Source organism: Glossina fuscipes, unplaced genomic scaffold (genome assembly GCF_014805625.2).
Source record: "Glossina fuscipes isolate IAEA_lab_2018 unplaced genomic scaffold, Yale_Gfus_2 62, whole genome shotgun sequence".
Lineage (NCBI taxonomy): Eukaryota > Metazoa > Arthropoda > Insecta > Diptera > Glossinidae > Glossina > Glossina fuscipes.
Window position 1 is genome coordinate 26,759 of NW_023998434.1, and position 23,662 is coordinate 50,420.

Consider the following 23,662-nt stretch of genomic DNA (forward strand, 5'->3'; position numbering starts at 1 on the left):
AAATAATAAGATATCCCAACATTTTGTTCAAAATTAAAGCGATTACAATTTCAACAACAACGGCAGTAGTGCTGTTAATTAGCAGTCATTTGACAGCTTAGTTTTTCATTCTCATTACAAGAATTCTGATAATGACTTCTTGATATCAGGTCCCATTCGGTTAACCGCTTACAAAGCAGAAACATACATACATAATTCTGTGTTTTCAAGTGAATAGTGTACAAACATCGAAAATGCTTGCATGGATCAGTGACATTTGTAAGTGGAAATGGTAAAGTAATCGGAATTATCAATGTACACAATAGTTGAATTCGATCATTTTGACCTTTGTCTACCTAAAAAAAACAATTTTCCATATGGTATTATTGAGTGACTCATTGCATACCGACGTTAATCAAGGAACGCTCAAAATTGCATTTTCGTCATTTATTTTTATACTTTTCTTGTTTAATTTCAAGAAATTTGCTGCCGAGATCCATTATATACTTTTAGTCGCTTATATTGATGCTGCTCCATCGTAGCCCAATTGTCAATAATAAAGAACATCCAAAGCAGGTCGAAGACAATGCATGACTTATTCAACGAAGAGCTAACTCAAACTCTCAAAAAACCTTCGAATAACTTGCCAGTTGATGAATTAAGCGCTTCTAAATGTTTACTTAAGAAGGGAAAGATAAAAGGGAAAGTGGCTACTGTGGTTAAAAATGCCATTTCAAATCGTTTCAACTTTTCCATTTATTCCATTGCTTGTCTGGCAAGAAAAGAAAACTTTTGTTTGGCGTACTGTGACTGTCGATGAAAAGTACATCTATTACGATAATTCCAAGCGCAAAAAGTCATAGGTCATTCCACGAGAGCCAGGAGGAGAGGAGATTGACACTTAAGCGGGATATTCATGGCTGGATTCATCCTGGCAAATGTTGCAAAGCAACGGTGACAGCTAAACTCTCCAAAATCCATTGTGCGTTAACACAGGCTTGTTAAGTTACATAATCGAATGTATAAAAAGAACGTATGGAGACTTTGCGGGAATTGGAAAATCATATGGCTTTGTTTGTATACAAACAAACAAAACAAAAAAGAAAAAAAACATAGAAGAAGAAATGAAGACAATGTCTTTAAATTTAAAGCTTAATTACTTAAATTCTGTACGATTTGAATTGTTTTTCTGATACTCCATAGTATACTGCAAGAAATGGACAACAGGTGAGAAAGTTATATTCGGCAGGATCGAATCTCGTATACCCACCACTACACTTTCCGCATTCTACTCTCCAAATTCTTTTCTTTGACACCGATTATCGCTGGTATTATTAACGAAAGCGGTATCTATCATATTCGTTTTAGAATGAAACCATTTTTAAGCAGACGAATTGTCTTCCTTTTGTGAATGTACAAAATAGTTTTAAACATTTAGTCTTGTTTGACTTATGATAAATAAGCCTAAAACCTCAAAAAAGTGAAAAAAAAAAATTTAATTACTCGTAACCTTGTGTGGTTATGACCGAGTGTTTCGTAAAGTATATGTGGAAATTATTAGCCTTCGAACTTTAAAAATTTCCGAGTAACGAGTAAAAATCCAAAAATTTTTGTGGAAAAAAACTGAGTTGCGTTCAGTTTACGCTCTACTGCGTGCTTCGGCTCTGAACAATTTAACCCATTTTCAATACCAACTTGTGTACAGAAACTTCCAATGTTTCTACCAAATTTAAAGGCGATATTTTCATTGTTACGACAATGAGAAACCAGCGCAAAGACACATAGACGGACACACATAGCTAAATCAACTCCTTATTCCACGCTTATCGAGAATATATAATATATACTTTGTAGGATCTTTGTGTGTTACATACATTACGAAAAAAAAAAAAAACAAAATGGATATACCGCCATTTTACAGTGGTGGGTATGAAAAACAATAAAAGCTATTTTCTTTCAATTTGAAATGTATCTGTCCAATGAAAACATTTTAGAAATTCTTCTGGTTGGTTTAACTCCGTCAGTAAAGTCCACATGCGAGCTACTCTCTTAAATTCTTTTTTCTTTTCCTATTTGATTGATTAATCAGAAAACTTATTTGCATTTACCTCTTTTTTTTATATGTTGCCTCTCATTTGTTAGGTACATGTATGTTAATTTCTTTAATTTTAATTCTCAAGCCATATTTTTTTTTTTGCATTTATATAGATTTGTTTTACTCTTGCTTATGGAGTAAAACGGTAACGCAACTTCTAATTGTGTTTACCATTTGGGACTTACTTACCCCCAAAGCGGAATAACGCATCATTGTGTTTCTCTCTCTAACACGTGTGGCTCGTATTTAATATAAAGCAAAATCAGCTGTTTAGTTACTAAAGAATTTATTAATTAGTTAAAGAAAATTTACAAAAATGTCCATACTCCGACAATTAACTATGATATCTCGTCAGCCAAGTCGGCTCACTAACTTGACGAGTAGGTTTCGAAATTTCGTTCATTTGGATATTTGTTCATTATTTCCAATATTTCAGATTCGATCAGATCGCTAAGCATTACACCAAGCTTTGAACAAAAACAAGCAGCGCAACTGTTAGCAACAGAGGATAGAAAAGATAAAGAAATAGACCATGTGGACGACAAACAATGTGAAAATATATTTAATAAAGTGAATCAACAACTAAGGAAAGATGAAGAGGGACGACTTTTTGCTGTGGTACATTTATGTGGCAAGCAATTTAAAGTGACGGCCGGCGACATAATTTTAGTAGAAGGTTATTGGCCTCCGGCAATTGGTGATCAACTAAGTTTAGAAAAAGTCATGTTAGCAGGAGGCAAAGATTTCACTTTGATCGGAATGCCTTTGGTCGAACCCGGACTGGTTGATGTGAAAGCTACGGTTATAGAAAAAACTTTAAGCCATACTAAGACAATTTTTAAAAAGAAACGGAGAAAGCAATATATGCGGACAAATTTCCAGAGATCACCACACACTATGATACGTATCAATACTATCAACATAAAAGGAAAAATTAATGAACCCTCCACGATGGTAATAAATGAAAAACAAATATTTTAAAGAAAATCAATAAAATATTAAAGAAATATTTATAACATTTAAAGTTTTGTTTTGATTTTACACTTTGTTGCATTATATAAAAAAATGTCGGTCAGATATTTATTCCATATCCAATAATTCACTTAGCTTAATATGTTAAAAATAAAAACGTTCCACTTAAGTTTACGCACTTAATCACGAATATGTGCTTAAGAAATCAAATAGTTACGCAATTTAGTTAATCGCTTGTGATAAAATATGTTGTTTGCAATACTCCCACATAAACAAAGCTGCAGTTACATGAACATTTAATGACCTAACATTTCCAGATTGCGGAATTTCTACTATATAATCTAACAATCCCAATAAAGAAGCGGGAATGCCATCCTTTTCATGCCTAAAATAGACGAGTGGTAGTCAATTAAGGTGAAATTTTAATATGTAAACAAAGACCATTTGTAATTTACCCCAATAACAAGACACATTTTTGAGGAAATTTAAAAGTGTGAAAAGATTCACTAGTGCAGGTCTGTTCGGCTCCAATAATTTTGTAACCTTGCAATTGTTTCATCAGCAGAAACAGAGTCAAGTCTTTTGGTTGAACTTCAGCAATGTTTAACGTCTTCTCAGCTGTCATGTTAAATGCGATATTTCAATATTTATTAAAAGAAGAAAGAATGAAAACAAGTAAGAAAATTAAATTCGATCGGGATCTTCTTATCTTTTATACCCCCATCATCACCCCACTTACTCCCCAAAAAAAAAAAAAGACAAAAGAAGTAAAAGAACAAAATTCTCACGCTCTATAACATGGAGTGGACGCAGTTCCTTTTTTTGATTATATCTTAATAATAAACGTTTTTGCCGTAAGAGCATATGTAGGAGTGTCCTTTGAAAAGTTCAGGTCAATTTCAAATTCTTTTGCAAATTTGTAGGTGTTATCTCTATTTTCGCTAACGGGGAAATGTTCATCACAAATACGACAATGTTGCGCACACAAGCAAATGGAGAGACAGACGGTGGGAAATGTTCAAGATTTGAAACTGGCCAAGAATTTGTATACTTTATGAGTTTCTTGAAGCTTGTTTTTGCGCGTTATAAAGGTATTGAAAAAATAATTAAATTTTAATCATCATAATACTGGATTAGTGCGGAGGAAGTTGAAAAACAGAGGTGTTCCAAGATTACGTGGCGCTGTGGGCGTGTTTTTTGATCGATTTGGCCCGAATTCAAGACAAATCTTGGTGCAAGAACTATCATGTTTCTGCCAAATTCGAAAACGATAGCTTCTTTTTTGTGGCCAGGAGAATGTTTACAACAGACCTTAGGCAGACGGACAGAGGAACGCCCTTAAATCGATTTAGGATCTGATGCTGATCAAGAATATATATATACTTTGTTGAGTCTCTGATGCTTCCTGGGCCTACACAAAAGAAGCAAAATTCGTCTTCTCGCAAAATTAGAAACAAAAGCAATCGTGGAAAAAGGTTAGGGTAAATGAAAGCAAATCTATGTGCATTTATTTCCTATACTTCTTTTTCACATCGAATATTCGTATAAAATGAATATAACCTTTTTGTGTTCATTTAAAATGCAATCATAAGAACACTAACCTTAAATTTTTGAAGTCCGGCTTTTCAATATGCATTTTAGAGTTGATTACAAAATTTTTAATGCCCAATACTTCGCATGTTCGAGCTATGCCACCTAAATTTGGTAGTTTGTCGATAAGACTAGCCACTACGTACATCTGAAAATAGTTACAAATATAATTAAACATTTTTTTAAAATACAAATAAAAATAAAAAAAAATTACATTTGATGCGGGATTAGCGCTCGAATAAGTAATTAAATCCGTTTCTGTTAAAATATTGTTTACGGGATTCATTTTCCTTTGTATGGAATTGTTTACATTAGATTTTTTATGTTCATCTTCAATTTCTGAAGTATTTGCACGTTTTTTATTGTATTTTTTCAGAAAATTCACTTTACATTGTTCAAAAAGTTTAGCGTCTTCAAAAACAATCATTTCTCTACCAAGATACAGTTCATCGAAAGGAACGCACGTTACATAGGTTATAACTTTTAAGAAATAAAAGTCATCATTTGCGGACTTTCGTAGTGGTATCAAACGCACATCTTTTAAATGTTCATCGACATTTCCATTTGTTGCCAACATAATAGCTTGCATTAGTTGTTGCATTAAGGCATGCATTTGATTGTCGCTAATTAAATGACGTATTAAAAAAATATATATGAGAATTTTGAATACAATAAGCAAAATATTGAAAATTCTATACCTGTTAAATATTGCATTATATTTCGTCATTATATTCCATAAAATTAATTGGCAATAAAGTCGAGTTTGAAAATTCGATCCCATAACGAAAGGTAATAAATTTTGTATTATTTCCTTTAATTGCTCCAATTGCAACAATTCGTCTCTTAAGCAAAAGTGATTGGTTATAACCGCAACTGTAATTTGCTGACTTGCAGTTAAAGCTGGCATCTACACATATCATATTAACAATTAACAAAAATTTTAGTTATTTTAAAATTTGCTTTTGTTATATAAAAGAAAAAAATTTGAAAGGATTAATAATGCGGACTCTGTATTCGAATACATTAGATATCTTCAACTTGAAAGTGTTTTATATTTTATAATCTTCATCGGTGTGGACATACATGCTCTCCGAGTATTTTTTTTTTTTTTTTTTACTATTTTAACAAATTATTCGGACACGCAATCTTTTGCTTATTGAATCATTCTTCATTTCTGTTCTTATAACGAACAGCAATAGTATTAACTTGATCACCATTTTCCTTCCAAAGCAATTTCGTCTTATGTTCACTTTGATGATTTATCCAAATAAAATCTCTGATTTTCAGGCTTTGTGACGACCATTTAAGCAAATTCAGCAAAGTTTAGGGTAACTTTTCTTTCAATAATTTTTCAAAGCTTGTGATTTTATACAACTCAAATACGGCCGATTTTTAGATCAAATATCTTTATCATCACTATTGCTCAATGCTATTATTAAACCAAAATCCGCAATATTAATCGCCACACCTAATAATTATTTGATTGCATCCAATTACTATTCTATACCTTTTGAAGATAAGCTAATAAGATCTCAAATCGTTGTTCAAAATAGCCGACAATGTGTTCATAAATGAATGCTACGTCAGGTTGATTATTTTCGTTGAGTAAAATTTTCCAAATCTCATCTAGAATATTGTCGTCTCCTTTTAGCTTTTCGTATAAAATATAAATACCACAAGCGATGCGAAATTTTGATCGATGTTCACGAGAATGCTCGTAATATCGAGGTTTCTTCTTCGTACATTCTTTGTGACAATCTAACAAAAACTTAATATATGATTTATCGCCATGTGCATTTAAAGCAACCAACCACAAAAATCTGAGAATAGCTTCGTCAGGCTGGTTCCCGAACTCGTAATATTGAAAAACCGCTTCAATTCTAAAAAGAAATTGATTTTGTTTAAAAACAAATAAAAAGATATTTATTTTCTTGAAAAACAAAAAAAAAATTTGTATTCGTATATAATTTTGAATCATCAATTAAGAAGACTTTCTACGAATCATCAGAATTATATCGAATAGAAATATTACACCGATGCTTAACATGTACTACTTGATGGAGTTTTGGATGATAATTTTTCACTTTTACTAAATCGGAAACTCGCTATTCGATCCGATTCGTATAAAAAACTAGCCTAATAAAGGCGATAAAGGAACTTTCTTTTTACATACCTGGGGTCACCATTTACAAAGTTTCCGCTGAGCAATAGATTTTTATCAAACATTTTTAAAAGGTTAGACATCTGAATAGAAGACATATATAAAAGGTGGCATTTTGGATAGTTCGCTATCAGTTTTTCTCCATAAATTTCCAATATTCCTTTATCGTTATTCTTGTTAATGTAAACCATAATTTCCCAAAATCTAAAATCATCAAATTAATTAAATGTGCAAGTAAAACGAAACGCTTACATTTTCTGAATAATGCATTCGCCTTTTACTGTTTGTAATTGATCAATTAATTGATCGATAATCCATCTGTTCACGTGGACTGCACTATTTATGAGTGTGGAAAATAAACTTAAAGTACAAGGCGGTAAATCAGAAGAGTTAAGTACTATCGCAGATGTTTTCTCAAATTTAACGCAGGCTTCTTTTGGAAAATGATTCAAGTAGTAGGTGACAGCCGCATAAAATGCTTGTACTCTTTGCCGTTCATTGCTCGTGTCCCAAACCAACTTTTTTGTAAAATCATCAATAACATGAGAGAGATCGGAAGTGTCTAGTGTTTCTAGATTTAAATCATATAGTTCCAAGAAAATGTGAGTATGTTTACTGGCATCTTTAATATAAAAGGAAATGAAACTCAAAAATCCATGTTGTTCCTTTGGGATGGCTTGTAAAAACTTTAATAAAGAAAATAATGCTGTTTCGAGTTCCTTCACATTGCTGCATAAAATCAGAAGAAGACGTTCTGAGAAAGACGTCTCCGGTTCCCAAAGGTCAGCGTCGAGTGGCTTATTAAATAGTAAATCATATTGTGAAAAAATGTCTGTGGGATTATATAATGCTTCCACAAAATTTATATATTTTTTCAATGACATCTTTTCCAACTCGTTCGCAAAACATTTGTTCATCATATCTATAGCCTTCTCGCGTATATTATAATTTCGTAAAGCTCTTACTCTTGACGCTATTTGAATCAAGCTTTCGTAAGTCGGCTCAGCATTATTCATTTTTGTCTGATCATTAAGGCATTTCAGCCACGTATACATTGGCACCGACTGCCAATTGATGTCACCAAATAAAGTATAAAACAGCTGTGATATCTTGCTAAGAAAATGAGCAAAATGGTCGCAATGTAGAAAATAATTTTCACGATTATAAAAATAATTCGAGTTTGATATCTCCAGCACCTGAAAGAGATTGTAAATATTCCGGGTGATAATTTGCCGCTAAAACAGGAAAAACTTAAAATAATTAATACCTGCTTCAATACTTCTGTGCTCAAATCATTACTAGTGAATATTGACATAAAATACTCTATTGCCCAGCGTTTCACCAAAACATTGCTGTGCTTAAGTAGTCGCGAGTATAGTATTTCTAGCCAATCATCTTGAATCGTTCCTGAATTACGCAGTTCATTTAAGTTATGCAACGATGGCAATATTAAATGTGTTTGCTCCTCCTCAAGACTTTCCAGTATTGTCATATATATCAACCAAGATATTTCTACGCTTTCATTTACCTTGGGCATCCAAGCCACAGAGATTTGATTCGTAAGCCAATGTACGGATCTCTTTAATAACCAGCGACCACATTTTCGTTCGAATCGATCGTCTGAATTGAGTAAATGCTTCGTAGTGGCCAAAAAATATGGTCCATTAAAAATATCATGTTCAGACTCCCTTAACAAATCTATCATTTGTACTAAAATTTCAAAGTCCGCAATTATTAATATCATTGATGCTGATGCACGCTGTTTCACAATGTTCCAAACTTCTTTTACTATCAGGTAGTCTTCGTCAAAATTTTTCAAATAATATTGAATACAAAGCACAGTTTTTGTTATTAGTTGCTTCCTTTGGATTGTTGGCGTTAGTTCGGTGAGAAAGAGAATCATCTAAGGTTTTTATATATTTATGAAAAGGAAAAGTAAAGAAAAGCGTGAACCAATTACCTCCCCATTAAGCTTAAACACCTGAGTGTCTAATTCAAATATAGTACAAAGCACTTGGTACGTAATTTGTATTGCAATTTCAAAATCATCTTCGTTATCCTTACGTTGCCTTAATAATTCTAATAAAGGTCCACCAACATCAATGGTTCCTTTCGTATCATTTTTATTTCGTTGGAGACACCGATAAATAATGGGCAAAACTGAGTACAAATTATTTGGCTCATGATATTCATGAAAATGTTCCTGAAGAAACGCAAACAATTTCTCAATTGTTAACGGCTGAGGTTGCTCTGTAGTATCGAACACTGACTCATACGAACCCATTTGAAATGAATTACCAATATCACTCCTTAGCTTTGCTTGCAAAATTCGGTTCCATTTAATAAAACTTATCAAAGTTGTAAAACAAGGTATTATCTGTTCTTGATCTTCTTCTTCTTTTGCTATTCAGCAAACTGATAATCGAAGATAACCTATCATACCTTAGAAAGGGCAAGAACAATTTATATGAAAAATCCAATGGAAATGAAACACTGTGCAAGAGATTATTAAAAATAAGTTTTTTATGAATAATTTACTCTTAAACTATTTACAAATTTGCAAAATTTATAACCTTGCAGGGTGTTAATCTTTCATCATTATGTTATTACAATATATTGATTCGCAAAAAATGGTCATAAAGCATTTTGTTTCGATACGCTGCACCTGTTTGGTAAAAAAACTATTTATTGTTTTGTTTATCAGGCAACGTTGTACCAATGGGAGTAATTTTGAAAAACAATAATGTGGCAATAAAATGTCGAGTTATTATAATTTGTGATTGAATAACCTAAAAAAAGAAGAACTGCTTTCGTTTTCATTCGGAATAAACATATTTGTTTTGCGAAAAATTTAGGAAAAATTGTCGCCTCGTTGTTATTAAAATTACGTAAAAATTTTGAAATATTTTTTAACATTATGAGCTAAATTTTACTAATAAAAACTGGAATTCTTCCAAACCATATCTATACAAATGGATACGAAACATAGAATGACGTAAAAAAGAAAAGAGGAAGAGCAGTGAAAAAATATATTTTTGGATAATATTAAACGGTAACAAGATTCGTTGAAATCGTTAAATGCAATATGAGTAAGCCCGAAACGGATTCAGACAGCTCGGAAGAGTATTTCGATGCGGAAGATTCGACGCCAAATCGCCTATCAACCTTAAGGTAAAACAACATAGAATAATTAAACAATGCATTTCAAAAGGCATAGTACAAATTTATATATGCTTACGGTGTGTTTGTGTTCACTCACGAGTACACATATTTTTCATATCTGACAGTTCTTTCAGCTTTTTATGAGAGAATTATCGCTGATTAATAATGAAAAATCTTTTCATCTATTTTTAGTCGTAAAACTTTAACGTCTTCTATCCAAGAAACTCAGGATTATATTTTTCCCGAGCCAGCTGTAAAAATTAATGCCTCTTCCGATAGCGATGCCACACCCATTGGAACGGGCACACCCGCAACTAGTAGTCCTACAAGCAGTCTTAGTGCTCGATGTGCCAAACAAGATTGCTTTATTGAACCGAAGCCCATGCAAAGCACCGTAAGAGAAATAATCCTACTTAGGGAATGTGATTAGGCTTTTTAACTTATATAATGTATGGGACTGTTCGTTAATACACTTTACCTTTTTCGTAAATATATATTTTAAAATATATAAAGTGAAAAGTCAGACTGCTAATTGTTTGCTTTTAATAATTTAGACGAATGCAGTCTAAATTATTAAAAGCAAACAATTAGCAATTGAAGCAAATTATTTTTCATTAGCTAGGTAGTTGATAAATGAAGGATCAAATTTTAATTTAAACACTCTCTCTCTATAATTTATATTTTTGTGTTTCAACTGCTATTACAAGTTTTTACTTATCTCCTACGTTTCTTTATAACAAACAACAAAATACATCTATGTATAGTATGGTAGACATCGATTTCATGAACTTCGCCAGTGTATGCAAAATGATGAAGATGATATTCCTGGGAACACACTAACGCCGGACTCTCAGGTATTACATTTCAATATATGTAATGTAAATAGGATAATAAAGCCTATAAATATTATTTTTTCCCTGGCTTGACTACTAAAATCTTTAATTTTCATTTAATTTTCTATATAGAATAGTTCAACTGATGGCATGTTTACCAATCGTCCTACCCATCCTTTCAAGGTGATTGAAAATGATTCAATAAGTTTACAAAGCATGTCTTCTTTGGGGCGTGTAGGCCGGATTTTGGCTGGTAGTATAGATCCGTCAGGCATTAGCATTGACCGGGAATTCCTTGCCAGCAGTACTATTGCTGAGAGTGGCCAGCAACCACAATCATTTCAACAATTGCAACAACAACAACAACAGCTTCAACAATATCAACAACAACTAAATAACTCAAATGTTGGCAGTGGAGGAATAACAGAAACGAGTACTTTAAAACACGCTGGTACCCAGTCCAATCCAAACGATATTGGTGTTAATCGCATCCCATTATCGTTGGAAATTTCGTTTAAACAACCTCAGCTTGGTTCGAACACAACACAAGTTCCTGCTTTGTCTACAGAAAACAAAGTCGTCCTTCAAGAACCAGATGTTATAGCGAGCACAAAATTGGCACATTCGAAAACTACCGATTCTATAACGTCAAGCGGACCAATAGCACCACCTAGACGTAAGAAAAAATGTAGAAAATTTTCCTCCAGTTCTTCGGAACAATTTAATTTAAATGAAGGTATGCGTTTGCCGGCAGTTGACACAGACACGGACAGCGATACGAGGTCGGTGAAAAGTGTACGGGATGTGCAGCAGAAATTACGTGAGGATCTGGTGAAGGATATAGAAAACAGTTGGGCAGAAACTGCTTCATTGACAAATAAACGTAATGAGATAGTTCCTTGTACTGGCGGATTCTTTAATTCGACTATATTGGGTGTTAGCGGATTTAATGCTAATGCTTCGTCTAATACGCCTTTGAATGCTTCTAACAGTTTGATGGCTCCTTCGTCGTCAACAGCATCTCATAGTCAAACATTGACCTGTAATACTCGACCCGTGACGACGGCCGCTTTAGGGGGATCAATTAATCGCATCTCCCATTCTTTGGGTAATAGTTCTATATCAGTATATTCTAAAGCAAGTCCCACTAATTCGGCTAAAAGTAATTCTGCACCTGGCCGTGTCAGGTAAATGATATTTAAGTTTAGCAATTTTTATGTAATATTTTTCGCTTTGTTCCGTTGGACCTTAATAGCTCGATTGATCCCACGCAAGGTTTAAATCTTTATAAAGCCATTCAAGGCGGATATGTAGTTAAACCCCGAGATGAGGAGTGTAATAAAGCTGAAGGACCTACTCAAGAAGAGATTGAACGTATCGAACGTATATTAAACGATAATATTCAGCGTCCCAAACTAGCCGGCACGGGTTCAAATAGCTTGGGCAGTACCACGAGGTACAATATATCTATTATCGTTTGTTATTATTCTTAACATTAATTAAAACTTAAATGAACTTTAGTGATTAAATATTTCTTTGCAGCCATCTTTTTGATATATTCGTTGTTTACAAATTAAATAAACACACACTGAGGGGCCCTTGGAGTTTACATATCAAGTTCGTTATATAAACGTTTTTAATAATTTTCAATACTGCATAGCTAGTAGAACCTTGGTGTTATCATGTATTTTCGCATTGGAAGTAATGAATATCATTTACGATTTTGAACATAAATCAATTATGAGTTGAACGATTTTTTAATACGATTTACCGTATAGGTGTGGAATCGCCATTTTGCGATAACCTGCGCTGCGAGGACCATTTAAGCATTTCTCAATGAGATATCATCTGCAGATATTTCAATTTGAAAAAAAGTTGATTCATTTGTATATCATAAAATGACTCTTAGCAAGTGATTAGGTGCGGCTATATTAATAATCATTCCATCATAATTATGAGTAAAGTTTCACTCTTCATGGTCAGTTGCTTTTGTAATCAAATTGAAATTAATGTGCACGGATTTATGTGATTTGTCTTCTTAAGAAACGTCGTAATGTGTAAATGCATAACTGCTCTCGTATTTTCGCAAAAAATATTTTTTAAGATATTTGCTACTAAAGTTCATTTAGAGTATCCCATAACCAAAAAGTATTAGTTGAAAAACTGACTGGGTTTAAAAAAAAAAAAAACTTGTTTTTTCAATAAAAAACATGTATACATATATATATGTATTTTAGATATCCTTCGTTGATCTATCGTTCAGGTAACGATAAGGAACGGCGCAAATCAGCTGGAGATGAGGATGTTCTAAAACAAATGAATATATACGTACGAACGCGTACGAATTCTGGTAAGCAATTATCTGATTTCGAGATACTCGAGCAAGTACCGGTTAAAAATCTTGACACTGGTGAAAATATGCCATTATCTGAAGTGCGTCCGCCGCCCGTGCCCGAGGGATGGAATCCTCTCTCATTGCACATATTGAAGCTTACCTCGCATCTTGAAGTTATACAAAAAGAGTCCGATGACGAAAGTGTTATAGGCATACCGCCTAGCAATGAGAGTCAACAGCAAGATGAAGAGGAAGGTGAAACCGAGGATGGTAGCCGTCTGAAAAAGAAGACGGCGAAAATTAAGCGTTTCTTTGGTTCGACAGTGCGAAGAACAGTTGACAAGGCTAGGTCTTTTGCATCCGAAGTATCTCATGCCCGCCATAAAGAAGATGTTGCTGATATTGTAGACGTCATGAATCCTGAGCAGAATATAAAAATAAAAGCCTCCTCAACGAATAAGGGTCCGTATGAATTTACCAAGTTGCAGCATGTTCAGGTGAGCTTCAAAATTTTAATTCGCTCCTATGATGTTCATACCAAGAGGTCTTTATAATTATGAAGGATTTATCTGGAGAGCATACCGGTGCTGTATGGTGTATGAAATTCAGTTCATGTGGCCGTTTGTTAGCCACTGCTGGTCAAGATAAAGTATTACGCGTCTGGGTCCTTAAAGATGCCTATCCGTTTTTCCAGGTGAATATCGAAATATAAAATATATAGTTTACTAACCCTATCCTATCGTTAATTGCCAGGATTTAAGAAATAAGTATAATGCTGATCAGAAATCATCACCTACACCGTCGCAAGAGTCCTTAGTGTCTCAACATTCGGCTGAGGAAGCTATTGCGATGGCGACGGCTGCCGAACAATGCACTGGTCCATTCATGCCCAAGTCATTCTGTACCTACATGGGACATACGTCCGATTTGCTTGATGTCTCATGGTCGAAAAATTACTTTATCTTATCCAGTTCAATGGATAAAACAGTTCGATTATGGCATATTACTCGCAAAGAATGTCTCTGCTGTTTTCAGCATATTGATTTTGTTACCGCAATTGCGTTTCATCCACGCGACGATCGTTACTTTTTAAGCGGTAGTTTAGATGGCAAATTGCGGCTTTGGAATATTCCTGACAAAAAGGTCGCCGTCTGGAATGAAGTGGATGGGAAAACGAAACTCATAACTGCAGCGAATTTTTGCCAAAATGGCGAATTCGCAGTGGTCGGCTCGTACGATGGTCGCTGTATTTTTTACAACACGGATCAACTGAAATATCATACACAAATTCATGTGCGTTCAACTCGTGGAAAAAATCGTATTGGCCGAAAAATCAGTGGCATTGAGCCAATGCCTGGAGAAGATAAGATATTGGTTACTTCAAATGACAGTCGGGTGCGACTCTATGATTTGCGTGATTTAAATTTGTCATGCAAATATAAAGGCTATATAAACATCTCCTCGCAAATTAAAGCCTCATTTAGTCATGACGGCAAGTACATAATAGCCGGTTCGGAAAATCAATGTATTTACATATGGAAAACCAATCATGACTATTCAAAATTAAGTTCCGTAAGTAATAAGAATTTTGAAAGATTTGATTTCTCTTCATATATGAGTAAATCGTGATAAAAACAAAAAAAAACACATATGCATACAGGTTCGAAGGGATCGTAGTGATTTTTGGGAAGGTATTAAAGCCCATAATGCAACAGTTACGTGTGCTATATTTGCTCCACATCCGGAAGCCATTATAAAACCAGAACCTGATGAAATTTCTAATGAAAAAGTAAATACCTTAGCTATCTCTCTCTCTCTGTCTCTCTCTCTCTCTCTCCATGTACCATGCATTTGATTATAATTATAATTTATTTTTTCTTTGATTTTTCAAATGAAGCAAACTAATAATCAACCTGATCCCTTGGTGGAGCAACACAAAAAAGGTTGTGGCTATGTTATGATTAGTGCCGACTTCAATGGTGCTATTAAAGTTTTTATAAATAAAACTAAACCCAAACACAGTAGCTTACCTTACACGGCCATAGCAGATTAATTAGTTCTAAAATTAAAATAACTATATTGAAAAAAAAAAAAAAACAAAAACGAAAACATTTAACGATTTTAATTTGACTTGTAATTAAAAAGGAAGAAAAAGAAGAAAAAGAAAAAAAAGGAAAATGAAACCAAATTTAATAATGAAATTCTTTATAAGAACGAATTCTTGTGTAACATGTTTCGATGCGAATGATTTATATAATTAAACTTTTAATTCAATTGGAAAAACAAACGAACGATCGATCGATCGATCGATCGATCCGTATAAACAAATATTATCAGGCTTGTAGGCATTAGTTCAATTTTTAAAAAAACAAACTATATATTTATAAGCTTTCTAACTATATTAAATAGCATTTGGGACATTTTCATATGTATTCATATGAAGATACCTTTTGCAAGCTTAAATTTCAATTCAAAAGCTTTGTTCAATGTTTATAAATAATTACTTATCTATAACAAGTATTTTTAACACATGGGAAATAATAATAATAATAATAATGACTTAAGCAGAGCTTATATAAGATAAAAAATGTTTATCATTGCTTTTCAACATCTACATCACTCTATATTTTTTTAATTGCATTTTTCACTTTTACGGTAGTAGTAGTAGTTATTGTGCAACATTTTTCCGATTGATTTGTATTAAAAATTTTCTTGAGTATTAAGACATAATTCGAAATATTTTTTTTATATTCTACTCTATTTGTATAGAATGTTAGTATTTTATTTTTTTAAATTTATTTATATTATTTACTTTATTTATAGTAATTAATAAAATTCAATTATTTTTAGCATGAAAAATCAATAAATTTTGTTATATGATGTTATCTCCCGATAGTATTCAGATGGCGATCGTTTATTCAAAAATTACATTGAATCTCTCTCGCTTATTGAGTTTATAAAATGAACGGCAATTTTTAATATGGTTTTGAAGATTTATTTATAAGACGCCTTTCAGGTCAATTGCCTAAGGCTTTTCTTTTCAGAATTTTTCATTACCAAAGGATGAAGAATTTATTCATTTTGTCAAAACGTTGTGCAACGCCCAGAGACCCCACAAAGTATACATATATTCTTTATCAGTATTAAATTCTAAATCGATTTAAGCATGTCCATCTGTCCGTCTGTGTAATGTCTCTTAGCCACAAAAATTAAGCTCTCGACTTCAAATTTGGCAGAAACAGTGGAAGTTCTTGCAAGCAGGTTGGTATTGAAAATGGTCCAGCAGAAGCCCGCAGTTGAGCATAAACCGAACACGACTGTGTTTTTCTTATCAAAGGTTTGTGGGTTTTTCCTCGTTACTCAGCAATTATAAAAATTAGAAGGCGGAAATTTTCCACATTTACTTTACTTAACAGCACTCTACTCTTTACGTGCAAAAATGGAAAAAATCGGCCATGTCCACATAAGGTTACAAGTGATTAAATTTCATATTTTTCACTTTTTTGAGACTTTGTTTATTTACCATACGGCAATCAAGACAGAATGCTTAAAACTATTTCGTACATTCCTCAAATGAAGATATATTATCTGCCTAAACATGGGTTAATTCTAAAATGAATATGGTAGCTACCTCGATTTGGTGGATTCATTTTTTCTTAATAATGCCTGCGATAAGGGTATTAAATAAAAGACCTTGCAGAGTGGAATGCGAGATGCTAAGTGTATTCATTCGAAATTAATTGTGGTGGACGTCGCGACTTAGTCGATAAATGTAAAACTACCTTCGATGTAGGTATCAAATAAAAGGAGTTGGGGAGAAGAATGCGGTAAAGTGTGTTACTAATTTACTTAAGTTTAAGACATAAGGTCTTGAGCCGTTCGGAAAAAAACCGATTTCTTGGATATTGAAATCTTAAATGGACCATGGGCTTATGTGTTGGGTATCCCAGGTTTGGCCCGCCCTAAATGTAACTTTCTTTTTTGTTGATATTTGAATGCGTAGAACGAAAAATGATCTTAATATAGGATGCGATCCACTACTCAAGGACTACAAGACGAGAATGATATGATTAAAGCTGTGCGATATAGGATAAAATGTATATGATAAGTGTTTGACATTCGTTATCTTACTTATATATATTATTATATCTTTTATTACAGTAAAATATTACGTTTATATTTATCACTTGAAATTAAGGTAGTATTGTCTTTCATTGCATATGAAATATGGCGCAGATAGCTTTATTGATCATTCTTATTATTTGCTTGCGGTATGATATCACGAAATAGGAAAATTTACATAAAATTAATTTGCATATTGACATGCAAATATATTCACAACCTTGTGAAGGTTAAAAATTATCTGATTGTTGTGAATGAAGGATGGTGACGTGAGCCCTCAAAGATCATTTTTACATAATTTTTTTAAACATTCAACTTCTGAATGTGGCATTATTTAAAACACAGAGACTGATGTCCCTAATTGGGTCAACCTGCATTGTGGTTATTACAAACAAGAAGGAAAGAAAATTTTTAATGTGTTTTTATGCTTTGATCGTGGGAGTTACCAAATGCCCTTAAATTTTTATATTCAATCCAATTGTTTCAGATTTATTACAAGCACGCAATAACTTAAGTTTATCTCTTAAAAGTTGAAAGTAAATGATTCTCTGGCCAAGATTTTTCCATTTTTATATCCTACACTACTTCTGGTACAGGATATATTAAGTTAATGCGGACGTATGTAACACGCCGAAGAGCTTAAGACAGGTCAACTTTTTATTATACCGATCATAATCCGAATTGATCGAAGCCTGATGTCTGTCCATGTAAGTTTGTGTTCAAGCATTTGGCAATTTTTGCGATATTGTGATGAAATTTGGTACAAGGACAAACGCTATTGAAAATGATTTGTATCGGACCAATTTTTCGACCACTCCCTAACCTAGCACCCTATTTAAAAAGTCGTTATATGAAAAGAATTGCCTAAGTTGGAGCATTTCGGTATTCTAAATGGGTGTCAAAACTTTGGACGGGTTGGAGCTGTTTTTGAGGAATCTCCTCTCATATAACGAAAACTGAAGTTCATACAACAAAAGGGTATAATTTTTAATGCTTCATGATGAAAATTATATGATAACACTAATCGAACATAAAAAAAATGAAGTATACTAAATTTGAACCATCTCGGTCTATTGTTTGCATCCTACCCTAATAAGAATTTTCAGGAAAATTGATTTAAATTTTAATATGTGGTAATGGAAATTGACCCATAGCAGTAATTTCATACAAAAACAAGCGAGTAACTGTAGTAGGCGAAGTGGTATAGGGTATTTGATAGTCGACATTGGCCGACTATAGTGTTCTTACTTGTTTAATATTTAAATTGCTTTGATTTTAAAACTTTTCATTCGTATCAACGGTTACTGTAGTTTTTGTTGGTGTCTGTTGTTCCAATAAATCACTCGTTTCCAATTCAATTTCCGGTGGTTTCTGGGTTGTATTAAATACATTATGATCTGCGTCAACAAATTGTACACCATCGATACCAATGTCCATACAACCGATAGGCCAATCGATCAATTTCAAGTTAATAAAATTTAGAGTAGCATTTGCACAGCCATGTAATGTGTTGTAATCGTGATGATCGATGCTATGAATTTGCAGACATCCCGTTAAGGCCAGTGCTGGCCAAATGGGTACACAAAATGCTGGTATATTCGCGGCGAAAAATGTGTTCGTATATAACGTATTCCCATTTAAACGAACATTAGCACGTATATCCCAAGATTTTGTCGAAATTATCCAATCAGCGCATACTGTTCAACAAAACTTGTCGAATAATTTACTTAATTAAATGGAACTTGTTTTAATCGAAACTTACTTTTCTGATGAATATTTAATAAATTATTATCCAATTTTGCGCAACATTCACATCGCCATGGCGTTAAGCAAATGCAATTTTCTTTTATAAATTGAGATGTGGTGCGTAAATTGTTATTGGTAGTTTCTTGATAAGTGGTTATATTGCCACTACATAATAATGCGAATGTTAAAAATAATACCGTTATATTAACGATCGCCGTCACCATGTTGATTAGCGTCTTTATAATTAACGACTATTATTTCATTTCTTTAGTTGTGTAATTTTTTGGCTTTTGAATTTTTATTATAATTTCTTTTGCCAACAGAGGAGAGAATAAAAAGCAATAAAAACAAATGAAACATTAACGTATATCTTAAATGTCTTGTATGTATTAATTTAATTTAAAAACATTTTTTTTAAAATATCTGAACTAAAATTCCACTCATTACTTCGCAATGAAATATTAGAGCGGTACTTAATAATGTGTATTTAGAAGTTAACAAAGTAAACCGTTTGTTATCTCGTAAGCTAAGGTCTTAACGTATAATTGTGGAATAAACACATATAATTTTTGCATATTTATTAAACAAAGATTTATTCACAAAATAATTATATAAAAAGTGCTTACTACAACAATAGAAGTAATGCGACAACAATCATTATAACTAACGAGTAATTTTTATATGATATGTGAAATATTGGAATCTCGACCTTTTTACCATATAAAGCTTTAATTTCCGCACGAACGGTTATAAGAGAGGGGTTCAAAAAATTGACCCGGTTGGTCGAAACTTTTCAAACCAATTTAGAATGCAAAGGTACTGTTACTTAGTCACATTTGCTGAGAAATTTTGAAAATTGCAATAGTTTCCCGTATAATGACTTTTCAGAATAGGGCGTTACTTGGGGAGTGGTTAAAAAAGTATATCAAATTTCATCAAAATATTCGGAAAATTCCATCTGCAACTTGAACGCAAGAATACATGGGCAGATATCAGACGGACAGACAGGCTTAGATCAATTCAAAAAGTGATTCGGAATCCATCGGCGTAATAAAAGGTGCGTCTATATTAAGACCTTCTTCTGCATGTTACATATGTTGGTATTAATTTAACATACCCTACACCAGACGTATGTGTCTGCACAAACTTAACACAATCTGTCTCACAAGTGGTGTAGGGTAACATTGGTCTTTGTGGTAAGACTCTGCGAAAGTAGACAAACCTGTTTGAGTACAGGGTTATAGTACAGATAAGAGAGAGATATAGATTACTTAGTTTAGTTGTACAATCATCAAATTCGGAAAGTTTCTGTGAATTTGGGCTAAATAAACCTAATCTCCATGCAACTCTGACCTTGGGAATTCCAAGAGATATAACCTTCGTTTTACTATCACTGACTAGGAAATCGAGATCCTTATAAACTCATGCATCACATTTCCGTGCACTAAACACACAAATTGATTTTGTTTTTAAAAATTAGTTAGCGGTGAACAAAGCCATTTCTGATATTAACAATCTGGCAGGTATGCGATCATTTATGATTAATTATGACGTTTTATTGTTGAATTTCAAATAAATTCTTTTGTTTTTCTTTGAATCAAATTTTTTTGTAAAAATTCGAAAAAAAATCTAAATTTTCTCTCAAAATTATACAAAATTTTCAAAGTTATGTGTTTAATATAATTGCAAATTTTTCCAATATAAACTTAACATCTTGTAATTAAGTTTAAAATTAAGTTGTTGGCGTAGAGTAAGGTGATTGAAACTTTTTGTGGTAAAAAGTCCCTTTATTGTTAAAGGAATAGACTAAGAGTGAGAGGGAAAAGTATAGATGGATGTAAGTTAATGATAAAAACTCCTACCATACGATATCGCAAGATTTTAATGCGTTTTACTAAACAGAAACAAAGGACTTATTCTGACCCGATGGCCGGTGCAGGTGCCGGAGGTGGAGGTATCCCACCGCCTAGATCGAGATCACTAGAACGTTTGGCTACTTCTAGTTCTAAGCAACCTCCCGATTCGAAAACAAAGCAGACTCTTCCATCGGATCTGAGGCCATATCAGGGCCCCGTATGTAGAAACTTTATTTACTATAATAATAGCGTTTAGGTGGAAAGCTTTAACGATTTTTTTCTCAAGCCGAGGCCAAGAGCCTATTCTGAGTCTAAAATGGGTGCAGCAGATCCGTACGAATCCTATTACAGATCGAGATCAGTAGAAGGTGAAGTAAGTAATATAATTCGAATTAAACGTTAGTAATTCTCAAATGCATAGCAAGGGTTAACGGAAGCCTTTTCCAAAAACTATCTATTGTTACTTACCATTTTACAGAGCTGACTAATAGATTAGGATAAAAAATATATCAAGAGCTTTGACCAAATCTAGGATATCCATTATTTTGTTTGCATTTCCTTACCCAAGATATTGGGCATGCTAGTTTTGTTCGGCCGCTTGTTGTGTCTCCAAACACTCATCGGTAATTTAAGAAAGTAAATATGTTGAAAACGGCCTCTGGGGGAGCATGTGTGGGGTCCTGCTCGAAGACCCCATACATGCTCATATTAGTGGAGACGTATAGTGAACGATATCAGGTATTCATAAAAATAAAAATCTTTACAAAATAAAAATGTGGGGATTAGGAATAGGATTCTTTTATTTGATGTTCTGAGGTAGTTGTACTATGTTACGTATAGCGAAGGATACGAGGTGCTGACGTCATTTTTAAGTTGTCAATTTGTAAATTTAGTTTTATAGGCATCCATATCGCCCACCACCACCACGTCCCATTGATATTCGGCAGCAACGGCTTGCAGGAAGATATCACGAGCTGCGAGTCATAGATGACGGGCCGCGACGTCCTCCGGGCAATGAGATTGATATTATCAGGTTCGATTTTCTTAGATTTATTATTATTATTACTCTTATATTTATCAACACGATTTGATTGTATAAAAACTTTGCAGAAGAATGTATTAGCAGTGCGTAGGCAATGCATGCATGCATTCTTCGATTCGCGTTCGACGTGATCGTCTCTTTAATTTTTTTTTTAGTTTACGAAAAGAAAAGAGAAGAAAAGAAGAAGTGAAAAAAAAAAATTAATTCCCTTTAAAAAAATCCATATTTTGTTACTGTTTTTCCGATAACTAAATACGTTTAACTGATTGTAATGTAAAAAATGTTTACATCGAATATAGTCGCTCAGAAATTGAATGCTCAAATAATCTGAATTGAGCTGCTGGTACACTGCTCGAAGCAATCAACATACCCACCGTCGAATGCAAAAATTTAAATTTTTTTATTATTTCTACAGAATGCTTCAAATGATTGGTATAGGGATCGCCATAGGAATCATTTTGCTGGGATCATTCAAGTAAACTAATGAATACATAAAGTATGATTTCCGTTGGTTGTACTTTAGCAGAAACGCTGACACCTTAGCGATTAAATCGTTGACTTGTACACCTGCTCAAGGAATTATCTAAAAGTTGAAGTTGAACTTTGTTCTGAATGAAATCGTTTTCGGTTAAGAAGACAAGAAGACAGAGCGGAAATTACTTGAGCTGGAAGGCTGTTCGATGGTTAGAAGTTTATGTCTTACGCCTTTCATCTTTCTTTATGCCCGTAAAGATATATTGTGATGTTTCATGCTGACGAAGCGAGTCATGACTACTTAAAAGTAAATTCTATAACTAACGCTAGCATAAAACACCGGTTAGTAACTAACTTTCTGTACGAGATGTTTGCAACAATAAAAATATAACCTGCTAAACTCACAATATTGTGGTTACGTAAGATATCTCCATTGTTCCCCATTGATCCCCGTTTCGGAGCTATAACTTGGACGTGGCTAGATTCCCATGAAAAAGTGAATGTTTTTTTTTTTTAATTTTGAAGCGAATCTATGGGCATTTGTTTATCTTTTCAGATTATCCAATCAATTACTTAACAGATATTTATCGTGAAGCGGGCGAAAAGGAAAATATTCAAATTATTATTAAACCATTAATTATTAATTAATTTTCAATATAAACATTAATGCTGAAAAAAAAATTAAAAAATTAACGAATTAATAAATTTATTCAAATGTAAATTGCAACTATTAAGAAAATCTCTTTTATACTCGCCGCCTTTAGCTAAAAGTAGTAAGAAAATCGTATTCGGCTGTGACTGAATCTTCTATACCCAACATCTTTGGAATAAAAACAAAAACAATTGGAAAAATGAAATTTCCCTTCGCAGTCGCTAAGTGCATCCAGCTAGGTGCAGCACAGTTGCTAAGTGCAGCGCTGCATTCAGGCAAGTTTCATGTTGTGTTCGCTGGTGGTAAACATATAAAGACTGCGGCAGTGCATCGTATGTGCAAAGTCTACTATCCAACCAACAACAAAACGTCTCCTATCTCAGATATGTTAGATTGTAGATTGGCTAATTCCGTAATCTCTTTAAACGATACGATGTATTCAGTGGGAGGCTATTGCGGTAATAGTTTGAAAAACGCGGAGTGTTACGATCCGGTTAACAAGAAGTGGTCTCGCATCGAGCCTATGAACAGTGGTCGCTTTTACTTTGGAATATGTGCTCATGCTAATCTGATCTGCATTCAGATAAGTGCAGCGCTGCATCCGGCTAAGTGCAGCACAGTCGGAACTATACGATGGCCCTAA

At 33.4% G+C, this 23,662-nt stretch overlaps 5 protein-coding genes across 10 annotated transcripts in view; 2 read left to right on the forward strand and 3 right to left on the reverse strand.

The window, feature by feature from the left end:
- Positions 1 to 2,310: 2,310 nt before the first annotated feature.
- Positions 2,311 to 3,055, forward strand: LOC119638065 (39S ribosomal protein L21, mitochondrial). The gene is made up of 2 exons (XM_038034662.1): positions 2,311 to 2,454; positions 2,511 to 3,055. The coding sequence occupies exons 1-2, from the start codon at positions 2,391 to 2,393 to the stop codon at positions 3,053 to 3,055; spliced, it is 609 nt and encodes a 202-aa protein (XP_037890590.1). The 5' UTR covers positions 2,311 to 2,390.
- A 67-nt stretch (positions 3,056 to 3,122) lies between these two features.
- Positions 3,123 to 9,183, reverse strand: LOC119638063. Of its 3 annotated transcripts, none has more exons than XM_038034657.1 (10): positions 8,758 to 9,183; positions 8,065 to 8,700; positions 7,050 to 7,993; positions 6,810 to 7,001; positions 6,144 to 6,516; positions 5,335 to 5,543; positions 4,851 to 5,259; positions 4,648 to 4,784; positions 3,502 to 3,672; positions 3,123 to 3,431 (listed from the first exon to the last, which is right to left on the reverse strand). In XM_038034657.1, the coding sequence occupies exons 1-10, from the start codon at positions 9,079 to 9,081 to the stop codon at positions 3,269 to 3,271; spliced, it is 3,558 nt and encodes a 1,185-aa protein (XP_037890585.1). In that variant the 5' UTR covers positions 9,082 to 9,183; the 3' UTR covers positions 3,123 to 3,268. The 3 variants fall into 3 exon arrangements, with proteins under 3 accessions (XP_037890585.1, XP_037890587.1, XP_037890588.1); XM_038034659.1 differs by having other exon boundaries at positions 3,367 to 3,431; positions 3,488 to 3,672; positions 8,758 to 9,182; XM_038034660.1 differs by lacking the exon at positions 3,123 to 3,431 and having other exon boundaries at positions 3,601 to 3,664; positions 8,758 to 9,181.
- Positions 9,184 to 9,601: 418 nt separating this feature from the next.
- LOC119638041 (WD repeat-containing protein 44) lies at positions 9,602 to 15,443 on the forward strand. 3 transcript variants are annotated; one of them, XM_038034628.1, is made up of 11 exons: positions 9,602 to 9,968; positions 10,152 to 10,353; positions 10,724 to 10,813; positions 10,925 to 11,468; positions 11,529 to 11,979; positions 12,048 to 12,248; positions 13,030 to 13,624; positions 13,690 to 13,821; positions 13,881 to 14,699; positions 14,788 to 14,916; positions 15,025 to 15,443. In XM_038034628.1, the coding sequence occupies exons 1-11, from the start codon at positions 9,883 to 9,885 to the stop codon at positions 15,178 to 15,180; spliced, it is 3,405 nt and encodes a 1,134-aa protein (XP_037890556.1). In that variant the 5' UTR covers positions 9,602 to 9,882; the 3' UTR covers positions 15,181 to 15,443. The 3 variants fall into 3 exon arrangements, with proteins under 3 accessions (XP_037890556.1, XP_037890557.1, XP_037890554.1); XM_038034629.1 differs by having other exon boundaries at positions 11,547 to 11,979; XM_038034626.1 differs by having other exon boundaries at positions 10,925 to 11,979.
- A 2,623-nt stretch (positions 15,444 to 18,066) lies between these two features.
- Positions 18,067 to 19,282, reverse strand: LOC119638053. Its single transcript, XM_038034648.1, has 2 exons — positions 19,012 to 19,282; positions 18,067 to 18,946 (listed from the first exon to the last, which is right to left on the reverse strand). The coding sequence occupies exons 1-2, from the start codon at positions 19,217 to 19,219 to the stop codon at positions 18,525 to 18,527; spliced, it is 630 nt and encodes a 209-aa protein (XP_037890576.1). The 5' UTR covers positions 19,220 to 19,282; the 3' UTR covers positions 18,067 to 18,524.
- A 2,378-nt stretch (positions 19,283 to 21,660) lies between these two features.
- LOC119638036 overlaps positions 21,661 to 23,662 on the reverse strand; it is an 84,498-nt gene continuing 82,496 nt past the window's right edge. For both annotated transcript variants that reach the window (XM_038034620.1, XM_038034621.1), the window contains one exon: positions 21,661 to 22,030. In XM_038034620.1, the coding sequence (XP_037890548.1) occupies positions 21,682 to 22,030 (349 nt within the window). In that variant the 3' untranslated portion in view covers positions 21,661 to 21,681. The remainder of the gene's footprint in view (positions 22,031 to 23,662) is intronic.

Excerpts from the sequence above, each read along its gene's own strand:
- LOC119638053 (XM_038034648.1), bottom strand. The coding sequence starts at position 19,219 with ATGGTGACGGCGATCGTTAATATAACGGTATTATTTTTAACATTCGCA. Across the intron at positions 18,947-19,011 it reads ATTAAATATTCATCAGAAAA|TATGCGCTGATTGGATAATT; the intron begins GTAAGTTTCGAT and ends TTTGTTGAACAG.
- LOC119638041 (XM_038034626.1), top strand. The coding sequence starts at position 9,883 with ATGAGTAAGCCCGAAACGGATTCAGACAGCTCGGAAGAGTATTTCGAT. Across the intron at positions 12,249-13,029 it reads AGCTTGGGCAGTACCACGAG|ATATCCTTCGTTGATCTATC; the intron begins GTACAATATATC and ends TATGTATTTTAG. Across the intron at positions 14,700-14,787 it reads ACTATTCAAAATTAAGTTCC|GTTCGAAGGGATCGTAGTGA; the intron begins GTAAGTAATAAG and ends ATATGCATACAG.
- LOC119638065 (XM_038034662.1), top strand. The coding sequence starts at position 2,391 with ATGTCCATACTCCGACAATTAACTATGATATCTCGTCAGCCAAGTCGG. Across the intron at positions 2,455-2,510 it reads TCGGCTCACTAACTTGACGA|ATTCGATCAGATCGCTAAGC; the intron begins GTAGGTTTCGAA and ends CCAATATTTCAG.
- LOC119638063 (XM_038034657.1), bottom strand. The coding sequence starts at position 9,081 with ATGGGTTCGTATGAGTCAGTGTTCGATACTACAGAGCAACCTCAGCCG. Across the intron at positions 8,701-8,757 it reads TGTTTAAGCTTAATGGGGAG|ATGATTCTCTTTCTCACCGA; the intron begins GTAATTGGTTCA and ends TAAAAACCTTAG. Across the intron at positions 6,517-6,809 it reads TTTGTAAATGGTGACCCCAG|AATTGAAGCGGTTTTTCAAT; the intron begins GTATGTAAAAAG and ends ATTTCTTTTTAG.